The following is an 11152-nucleotide window of genomic DNA, read 5'->3' on the forward strand; positions in this document are numbered from 1 at the left end:
CAACTCTCATCTTCTCCATCTTCCAAAACCAGAAAACCTTTCTCCTTCCTCCATAAACTCACAAAATCTAAACATTCAAAATCATCAAAACTCAACAAATCTTACAATGATGGCAAGTATGGAGTCAGAAGACATCAAAATAAAAGATTCTACGGTAGAAGAACCCAAGAAGGTATGCATTTATGTGCTTTTTAGCTAGAATACCGTTTTTCCAAAAAAATCATGCACAGACGCGGTCGACATGTACATGTCGAATTTGATACGTACAAATCGACACTGAGATGTCGATTTTGTAGTACCAAATTCGACATTTCACAATGTCGACTTTTCTGCTATAAACTCGACATCTCAGTGTCGATTTTTACCAAACAAATTTTACATACTCTTGATGTCAAATTTTTTTGGTCTTTTTTTGGATGCTTAAGTGTCGATTTCTAGCATAGTTTTTCAACACTTTGGTGTCGATTTTTACCAGTTTCAAATTTAATTTTTTCCCCTTCTTTTAAGGTTGAACAAAATGAGAAATTACCATTTTTGAGGCGTTGTTGGGCGGATTTAGGTCGCTCATGGTTGCGAGCGGGGGGGCTGGCGGCGGCGGTCAACGTGGAGCTTGCGGCGGCGGAGCTTGGGCGGTGCAGGTGTGGCAACGTTAAGGGTTTCACAGGGGGGTCGGTTTCCTTTTCTTTTTTTATTTTACGTATTCTTTTAAATTTTTGTTTTGCATTATTTTTTATTTGGTCTTGCATGAGCAAATAAAAACAAATTTAATTTATGGGTATATTTGTCATTTCATTTTAATAAAATAGAAACTTTTGGAATCCTTCTTTAATAAAATAGAAACTTTTGCAATCTTTCTTTAATTTGCTCTTGCAGAATTGAAATTAGTATTGCATATAGCCGCGACCAATAAAATAATACATAATAATGAAATTTAAATTTTCTTTTGATGTAGGGATAATTTAAAATATATACATAAATTATATGATAATAAAAAGTGGTCTTAGGATATAAGTCCCTGGTGACAAACTGTATTAGAACTAAGTGACAAGTCTAATTAAAATTTGTTTCACATCCTTTATTAAATTTATTCCAAAAATGCCCCTCTACTCACAAATTCAATGTTACAGCAGATTATAAATATACTATGATGAACTATGGTATTATTTAACATTTTTAAGTTTGCATCTACCATTTTTTTTTTTCGTGGAACACTTTTTTTTTTCCAGAATTTTTCATTATATAAAAATCTATTTTCCCCTTTTCTACATAAAATAAAAAATTATGGTTTCTTTTTTATTTTTTCTGTTTTTTTTTCTTTTTTTTTCTTTTCTTTTTTCATTTTTCGTATTTTTCATTATATAAAATCTATTTTTTCCCCTTCTTTTCTAGATAAATTGAAGATTAATTATGATTTTTTTAATTTTTTTTTTGCCGTAGACATCTACAGAAACCCGTAGAAACCGTAATAATCTGTAGTAACCCATAGACATCTTGAAACCCTAACTCCTTTCAACCCTAGCCGTCAGACACCATAGACACCCATAGACACTCATAGACATCTGTAGACATCTAAGGTGGTGTTTGCAAATGCTTTTTGAAAGTGATTATGTGGTTTTTTTTGTTCATAATCTGTTTTTAGGTGTTTGCAAAATCAACTTTTGCTTTTGCTTCTCTTAAAATAATCTACTTTAAGCTATTTTTTTAAAAGCACCCCTAACCCTGCTTTTTCAATTTTAGTTCATTTTCCGAAATATTTGCAAACACTCCCAACTTTTAGAAATAAGCACTTAAAACTAACTTAAATCACAATCACTAAGTTCTGCTTTTATATAATCATTTGCAAACACCACCTAAATCGAAAAATCTTAAATTTTTCCCAACAAACCCTAAATTCGATCCGCTGCCACCACCACCACCGCCACTACTCCCCCTCTCCATCACAGAGCCTCCCGATGCAACTCCTACACCGAGCGTTGCCATAGCCGTCGTCGCCTACTATAACCGACGCCATCATAGCCGCCGCCATCTACCATAACCGCCATCATAGCCTTCATCCTTTCACTATAATTGAAAAGAAAAAAGAAAAGGGGGAAGGGAGGGGGGGGGGGGGACGTGTGTCAGAGAGAGAGATCAGAAGAGAGAGAAAGAGATAGAGAAGAGAGAGATAGAGAGAGAGAGAGAGAGAGAGAGAGAGAGAGAAAGAACTAACCAGAACATGTGGAGCGGCGTGAGAAAGAGAGGGGGAAGAGAGAGAAAGAAATAAGAAGAAAAAAAGACACGTGACTTTTATTAGGTATTGTAAGGGTATTTTTGGGTTAAATAAAAATCAAAGGATGTGTATCAATTTTTATTTTAAAATAGGGATGTAGTTAAAATATTTTATTTGATTTTGTCACTTATATCTAATTAAGTTTGGTTTGAGGGGTGTGAGGCATATTAACCCTAATAAAAATAAAAGAACCTCTTGTACTTTTCTAATTAAGATATAACAAAAATAAAATAATTAAAATATTTATAAAATATAAAAATTTATTAATTGCAAAATCCCATGGTATTTGTATGAATAATTAGCCAAATGTGCTATATAAATAATTTCATACTGGTTTTTTGCTAATTTATTTGTCATAAGGGGGTTTGTTGCTATTTGGTAATTATACGGGATACTTTCGGCAATTTACTCCATAATTAATTAACAAGTTTTGTGAATCTAATCATAACCTTAGTAACAGAGTTTAATAGAAACACAGGCAATAAAATGGCAAGTTTTCATATGAATTATTGGCAGTTGATTTATGTACCATTTGATAAGTGTAACAGCTCACCCTTCTGAACTATCAAAAGGTTCGTTAATTCGTGTTGGTTCTCTTGTATCGGACTCGGCAGTGATGTATTTTGTTTACCAAGCTCATGAAGCACGGGCTATAAGCAAATAATCCAATTTTAGATTTAATCTAAAGACAAAAATGCCGACTAAAACATACAGTCATACAAAAGCTACCTGCAGAATTTGCGGATTTGCTTGAACCATCGAGCGCAATGCTCGAAACTGGGAGGGCTCAATCAGAAATTTTATTAAAATAATTCTCATAATCAAGAATTGATATAAATGAACACATTATGTACTCATGTCACATACATGAGAGAGAGAGAGAGAGAGAGAGAGAGAGAGAGAGAGAGAGAGAGAGAGAGAGAGAGAGAGAGAGAGAGAGAGAGAGAGAGAGAGCATTCAAATGCTTGCAGTGAAACGGTTATTCACATTATAACTTTGAGTTATTTGCACAGAACCCCCTGTGCAATCTGTAATAGCTAAAAAAGCCCGTCATGTTAAAAAAAATTAACAATTAACCCCCTATGTTGCATTTTATTTACTTCATTGCCCCCTAGCAGAAATAAACATGTTGACTTTAAGGAAGTGACTATACTACACTCATTAAAATACATTATAAAACAAAATAAAAAACAAAACATCAATAAAAATTAAAAAAAGGGTCATCAACAAGATTTTTCTCGTTCATCTCCGCTACCATCTAGATCTCTCCTCCGCCATCCGCCATGGCCATCTCCGTATCATACACCACACTCGCAATGAAGGCACCAAAGGCGAAGAGGCAGCAGCCACGGAAGCCTCTAAGGCTATAACGGTGGGCTACTATCGAGCGTCGCTGCAGAAGAAGCCATAAAAATGAAAAAAATAGTTTTTCACTGTTTTTTGTTTTCTCTTGATCTAGAGAGTTGAGACTCAGATTTGGGGTTTTTTTTTTAAGAAAACGTGGTGCTCAGAAATTAGAGAGAAGAATGAGTTTAAATGTGCTCTACAATCCAATAATCTGAATCCTCAGTTTTGCATTTCGTAGTGAAGGAGCCACGATCGAAGCTAAAGGGCCGCCGAAGTTTTGCCTTTCCTCTTTAGTCGGCCTTGTGCATGAATAAGAAATTGCAATTCAGTTCCCTGACTTGGGAGAAAAGGGCTTTTCTAAAACTTCAAGGGACTGAATTGGAAATATTGGAAACTTTATATAGGGCTTATTTTTAAAATTTATATTTTAAAGGGAATTTGGGCATTTTCACAACAGACTATCGAACTCCAATCGCATATTTGTCGAGTGTATCACACGACCAACTCGCAGGCATGCTTGGGTTTTGATGCAGACTTGAAAATGTGAATCTCACTATCTGATTTTTTTGATATTAGAATTTTTAGTCAGGGTCTTTTTCGTAATTAAACAAATATCATCTCCTTGTACAACCCCTTGCCAAAATGAGTGGACCAAAATCAAACCTTCTTGCCATTATATAATTTATTTAGTGTTTATAAAAAAGTATTCTTGAAAAACGAATTTGATTTAGAGAGAGAGAGTGCAAGTTAGAGATGGCGGCCTATGCAGCTCTACTTTCTCTCAAGTATACCATCGAACAGATTCAGCTTCATCCTCGCCCTCCAATTTCTCTTCACCAAAACCAGGTTGATTCTCTCACCGACAACCTCAATTTCCTGCAAGATTTTCTTGAAGTTTATTCATGCGGCGGCTGCAGCAGCAGAGAAGCAGCAGATGTCCTGGAAAGCCGCATTGCAGATGCAGCTCATGCAGCGGAAGATATAATCGAAACCCGAATTGTTGATCAAATTCATGGCGAAAAAATGAGCTCCGATGAGTTGTATCAATATCTAGAGAAGGTGATCCAAGACATGGGTTTTATCAAGAAAGATGTGATGGAGATTAAGGAGAAGAATATTGGAATAATCGAAGATCGTCTGCACATAAATTCGCCGACGCATGGTGGTTCATCAAGTTCTCCTTTAACAACGAAGCAGATCGCCGTGGTTGGTCTTAATGATCAATTAATTGAAGTAATGGATAAGCTCACCGGACAACAATCTAATCTCCGCATAGTCCCGATTGTTGGCATGGGCGGCATCGGTAAGACTACTCTTGCTAGAAATGCATACACGAATCAACTTATCAAGGAACAATTTGATATCCGGGCTTGGGTTACAATATCTCAAACTTACAATGTGCGAGAAATTCTTGTAGAAGTTCTTCTTTGTGCAAGCAAAGACGAGAGCCGGGAAAGCTTGAGTGGGAGGAGTGAAGGTGAATTAGGTGAGAGAGTACACAAGAGTTTATATGGAAGGAGATATTTGATTGTAATGGATGATATTTGGAGTGTTGAGGTGTGGGATAAAGTACAAATCTTCTTTCCGGACAATGGTCAAGGAAGTAGAGTAATGATAACCACTAGACTATCGAACATTGTTCTTGAGTTGATTGGCTCTCATGGCTCGTGATGGATCTCTTAGATGATGATAAAAGTTGGGATCTACTGTGCGGAAGTATATTTGGAAAAGAAGAAGATTGCCCTGTTGAATTGGAGGAAATAGGAAACAAGATTGCCAAAAAATGCAAGGGGCTTCCTTTGTCGATCGTTGTGATTGGAGGACTTCTAGCGAAGTCGAACCCCACAAGACAAAACTGGGAATATATTTCAGAAAACTTGAACTCAATTGTAAACATGGAAGACAACGAGCGTTGTTTAAAAGTATTGCTTTTGAGTTATCACCATTTGCCGGTACATCTGAAGCCATGCTTTCTGTATATGGGAGTTTTTCCTGAAGACAGTAACATCCGTGTCTCCAGGCTCGTAAAACTATGGATTTCTGAAGGATTTTTGAAACCAATTACCGGCAAGAGCTTGGAAGTGGTTTCGAGAGAATATTTAGATGAGCTTTGTGACAGAAATCTCATTAGAGTTCATCAAAGGAGTTCTAATGGGGGGATAAAATTTTGCAAGATCCATGATCTGGTGAGGGAACTCTGCTTAAGAGAAGCTAAGAAAGAGAAGTTCCTTTATGTCACAATACCGCATGACCTCAACATTATAAATACCCAACGCCGCATCAGTATTCATGAAAGCACAACGCAGAAGGATTATCTCCCTCAAGCTTATCATGCATTGCAATCTGTGCCCCTTGCCCGTTCTTTGTTATTCAAATTTAAAGGAGTTCTACCATCACTTCATCATTGTAGATTGTTGAGGGTGCTGAGAGCAGTTGATACATATTCACATCCTTATGGAAAGATCACACATTGTATGTATACCCTAGAAGATGTTTTTCAGCTAGTTAACTTGCGGTACCTTGTTGTTGAAAATTTTGGGTATGAAAATCCCTGCAGGTTTCCACCTTCAATGTATCTCCTTTGGAATCTACAGACTCTAATTGTAAAGAGTATCTCTGGCTTTGTTGTTGCGCCCTCTGAAATATGGAAGATGACTCAACTTAGGCATGTTCAGTTCTTTGGTGGACTTAAAATGCCCGATCCTCCTCTTGGCGGGCAAGATGGCGAGTTTGTGTTGGGGAACCTACAGACGCTCTCGTTAATAATAAATTTTAAATGTGGAGAAGAGGTTGTTAAGAGAATCCCCAATATCACTAAATTACAAATATGTTATGAAGGTGAGGAAATTGAGGGATATCTTTCAAGTTACTATTGTCTCAACAATCTTGGCCGTCTAGGGAAACTCGAATCCTTTGACTGCTACTTTGATAGCTTGAATAAGCCAAACCGGAATGATATGCTCCAGAATTCCATCATCCCCAATTCCCTTAAGAAGTTGACTTTGGGTTGGACCTATCTCAAATGGGAAGACATGAAGACGAAGAAAGGTTGGTTACCTAATCTTGAAGTCCTCAACCTGAATTGCAAATCCGTTGTGAGAGCGGAGTGGGAAACAGTTGAAGGGCAATTCTGCAACCTTAGATTCTTGCAAATCTACATGTGCAGCGATCTGGAATGGTGGACGACAGACAGCAACCACTTTCCAAGCCTTGAGCAACTTGTTCTTGAATACATGGATAAGTTGAAAGAGATCCCTTTATGTATTGGAGAAATACCAACGCTTGGATCGATTGAGTTGAACTATTGTAGCAAGTCAGCAGTCATTTCTGCTAAAGAAATACTAGATGAACAAGAGGATCTTGGCAATGTAGGTCTTCGAGTTCGAGTTCGAGTTTTCCCAAAGGATAAACAACACTTTGAGAGCCTGGCTAGTCCCAACTTTCAAGTTGAAACTTGAATCTTGTTTCAGAGTCCAGATAAATTTAAGAAATTGGGGAAAAAAATGTTTTGGGCCGTTTCCGCAAATACGAAACAGTTTCAGGGCCGTATCTGTAATTTGATATGTAGCCCGCCAGAGGAGTTTGAAGTTTCTTCAAATGTTCATGTTATTTATTATATGGAAACAAATTCTTATATTTTTAGCATTAAATCCTTGGGGACAAATTTGCAAACTTCTTTTTATATATATGACTATGCATATTTATTTTTGTTTCTACTTTTTGTTTTTGTATTTAGGTTTTGGTTTGAAATCTTTAACATGGTACCACCTTAGAGGGATACATAAGTAACATAAAATTCGAGAACGGAGGTCCGGGAGCCGATTACCGATTTAGTATGTCGTATTTACAATTTTTATTGGAACCATTTGTGTGAGCTTATTAATTAATGATTTCTACTTGCTTTTATTTCATGTAGTTTCATTTTGTTCCGCGAGACAATTTTGGAGCTCCTTCAAAACTTTATGTTATTATATGTAAATAAATTGAGTCGAGGCGAGTATTTCAATATTTTGCTTTTATTTTAATCTTTAAACAAGTGTGAAGTTAAGCTTCAGTTTAATGCATTTAGTTGAGACTCAATTGCTCGATTCTACAAATCTTGACAACGCAGGCTGTTGGGGCTAAATACCTAACACGCAAGTGCACGTATCGCAAACAAGTAGTAAAAGTGGACTCGTGAGAGTCGGATGTCGATCCCACAGGGAATACTCAAATTATCTAATCCTAAGTACCAAATTCTAATAACTATGATTTTTATCCAGCCTACGCAAGGTTGTCAAATTAAATCAATTAAACAATTAACTAATTAAGAAAGCAAATAATCACGAGAAAATATCAATATAAAAACGGATCTAGGATTTTATCTTCCCCTATGCGATAATTCTTCACCCAATTAATCTTCTATCATGCAAGTTACGATTCCCGATTATTAACCCAAGACACAGAATTACTCATAACCCGCTGTCGCGTGTATTATAAGTCTATTATTTATAAACGATTCACTATATGTCTATGCAAACCTAGTATGAATAAAGCATTAAATAACAAGCCTCGTAAACGACTACCTAAGGTATTATCTGTATGTCTACGATAATACATGCAATTAACACACTCATCCGGTGAAAACTACTCGAAGGCTCTTCTATCCCTGTTCTAATTATTAAAACGATCTGTCGATTCAATTCTAACAATAACACATAGCAACATAAATTAGCTACGTTCATGCGCTAAATAAGATCAAAATAGAAGAAATAATCGAAGAATTTAAACTTGCATAATAGTAGAAAAATAGGTTCGAATTACCACATAGGGTTCCAAAAAAATCCTAGATTTAAAAACTTAGCTACTCATATTCTCTACGAAAAACATAATAAAAATACGAGAAATCATAAAAATTGTTGAATAAAAGTAAAAAAGGAGAACTATGATGAAGATTCGTCAAGTCTTCGTCTTCGTTGCTCCGTTCTCTTGCTCCTAGATTGCGTGTAAAAAGATAGATTCCTAATTGTGTGCGTTTTGGCCTTTCAATAGGGTTCAAAAATATAAGAGGGCGGTTTCCTTGTGTAATTAAACTTCCTTCACTGCGCCACTTCGTGAACTCGGACGCCCGTGCGAGAATTCACACTGAAATTCAGACGGCCGTGCGGTCGTTAATTCTTCAAAGTTTTGATTTTTTTCACTTTTGGCCCACTTTTTCTCCAAAATTGCAGTTTTTACCCCATAAGTTTCCAATCCTTTAATTTGTACCTAAAATACAAATAATCAACATTTTAAGCACCAATTATCGTTAAAATACACCAAAAGCTCCAATTAAAAGGTACAATTAAGTGTAAAAATATACACTTAACACAGGCCTTCGAGTTCGAGTTGTCACACGGAATAAAAAACACTTTGAGAGCTTGGCTAGTCCCAACTTTCAAATTCAAAGTTTTGACATTCAAATTCCTGGACAACACTGCAGTTTCGCCCCCAAGTATCGGACATGCGCGAGTGAGTATTTTGGCATAAAAGTTAATCTTCATTGATTCACATCAGTCTGCTTTTAGGGACAAGAGTTTCGGAGTTTCGGAGTCCAGATAAATTTAAGAAACCGGAAAAAAAAAAAAAAAAAAAAAAAATTGGGCCGTTTCCGCAAATGCCTAACAGTTTCAGGGCCGTATCTGTAATTTGATATGTAGCCCTTCTTTCGTGTTATCACATTGCATCCATCGGTGAGTAACTAAATGCTTCTTCTTTTTAAGGAATTTAAATGTCTAGTTACAAATGATGGTGTCTGCAATAGCTTTCCTTTCTATAGCAAGTAAGATTTATAGAGGAAAGTTTAGATAAAAGTACATTTTGCTGCTAGTGGTGGAAGGGTCAAATATGAAATATGGTTATATTTGAAATTTGAAATTTGAAATTTGAAATTTGATGATCTGGTCTCATACACCCGGTATATTCAAGGAAATAAACTTTATTCCAAAATTGATATCTTTCATATAGTGTGTGTGGACGAATTTTATTTGTGGTTAACATCTTTGGTTTATAATATTGTAACTTGTAGAAGTGAGTAAATATCGGTTCAGGAAAGCCGTTGCTGCCATTGGACAAGGCTGACGAGCACCACGAAGAGGAAGAGAAATCAAAGTCGAGGGCAGTTTGGTTTGCTTAATGTTATTGAAGGATTCCGTGTCGACTTTTGCTTTTCTATGTTGCCCGTAAATAAAATGTAAGTTTGGTTTGCTATAACTTCTTCATGTGTCATTTTAATATTTTGGGTAAATTACAACCACCCCTGAGGTATGGTCAATTTACAAAAATACCCCTCTTGTTTGGATAATTATATCTACCCCTCCACTATGACTTTTTCTTACACCTCCACCCTTATGCTGTCAAATTCAACATAATCATCTAGATTTCGGGGAATGTACTCTAGTTGTACTCGTTTTGTGTGAAAATACAGTTTCTGATGCACCACAATCTTATATATATACAAGCCAAAAAACACATATTATGCTTCAAAATGTGGCCCTAGAATGGGATGAAACGGTTACAAAAGAGATAATAATCCATATAATCTTGAAAATTCCACTATATTTGAAACAGCAAGATTGGACGTGTAAAAAGATTTATAGTTGAGAGGTGGTTGTAATTACCCAAACATGAGGGGGGTGTTCGTAATTTGACCATACCTCAGGGGTTGGTTGTAATATAACCTAATATTTTTGTATTTCAGGGGATTACTTCATTATGTGCCTCTAGAAAAACCAAACCACTGGGTTCAGAAAAATGAATATGAGATACTGAATAGTTCATACTAAACTGCAAATGGGGACCGATTATATGGTGAAGCTGTCGGAATTCGGGACTTGAAAGTCGGTTGAAGTGGATCAGAGACTCGCCTAAAGACAAATGGGAATGGGAGCTTTTGCATCTCGTTTTTTTGTCGTTAATGCACAAAAATAATTTTGACTTGATTCTTGATCCCCAACTTGCTTCGACTAATTCAAAAGATAATAAAAAGTTCCGTATCATTTTTTGTCGTTAATGGACGAAAATAATCTTGACTCGATTCTTGATGCCCATAATTGCTTCGACTAATTCGGAAGATCATAAAAGTTTCGTATCTCGTTTTTTGTCGTTAATGGACAAAAATAATGAGGACTCGATTCTTGATGCCCATAATTGCTTCGACTACTTGGGAAGATCATAAAAGTTCCGTATCTCGTTTTTTTTCGTTAATGGACGAAAATAATCTTGACTCGATTCTTGATGCCCATAATTGCTTCGACTAATTCGGAAGATCATAAAAGTTCCATATCTCGTTTTTTGTTGTTAATGGACGAAAATAACATGGACTCGATTCGTGATGCCCATTATTGCCTCGACTAATTCAGAAGATCATAAAAGTTTCGTATCTTGTTTTTTGTCGTTAATGGACGGAGATAATCTCGACTCGGTTCTTCATAATCAAGTGTCGGTTCAAGTCGAAACGGGAGGTGTTCTTGCAATTGCAAAAATGAGAGTGGTTTTGGTTTGCTGAGAATGAGAGAA

The 11152-nt window shown here is 36.2% G+C and overlaps 1 protein-coding gene across 6 annotated transcripts; it reads left to right on the top strand.

The window, feature by feature from the left end:
- Positions 1–3513: 3513 nt before the first annotated feature.
- Positions 3514–10877, top strand: LOC105948980 (putative late blight resistance protein homolog R1B-16). Of its 6 annotated transcripts, none has more exons than XM_088822842.1 (5): positions 3514–7727; positions 8969–9327; positions 9685–9827; positions 10335–10592; positions 10718–10877. In XM_088822842.1, the coding sequence occupies exon 1, from the start codon at positions 5287–5289 to the stop codon at positions 7072–7074; it is 1788 nt and encodes a 595-aa protein (XP_088678968.1). In that variant the 5' UTR covers positions 3514–5286; the 3' UTR covers positions 7075–7727; positions 8969–9327; positions 9685–9827; positions 10335–10592; positions 10718–10877. The 6 variants fall into 6 exon arrangements, with proteins under 6 accessions (XP_088678968.1, XP_088678967.1, XP_088678969.1 ...); XM_088822841.1 differs by having other exon boundaries at positions 3514–7449; XM_088822844.1 differs by having other exon boundaries at positions 4291–6088; positions 6174–7449; positions 10335–10720.
- The last annotated feature ends 275 nt before the right edge of the window (positions 10878–11152 follow it).

Source organism: Erythranthe guttata, chromosome 9 (assembly GCF_056151865.1).
Source record: "Erythranthe guttata isolate IM_541 chromosome 9, IM_541, whole genome shotgun sequence".
NCBI classification, from domain to species: Eukaryota; Viridiplantae; Streptophyta; class Magnoliopsida; order Lamiales; family Phrymaceae; genus Erythranthe; species Erythranthe guttata.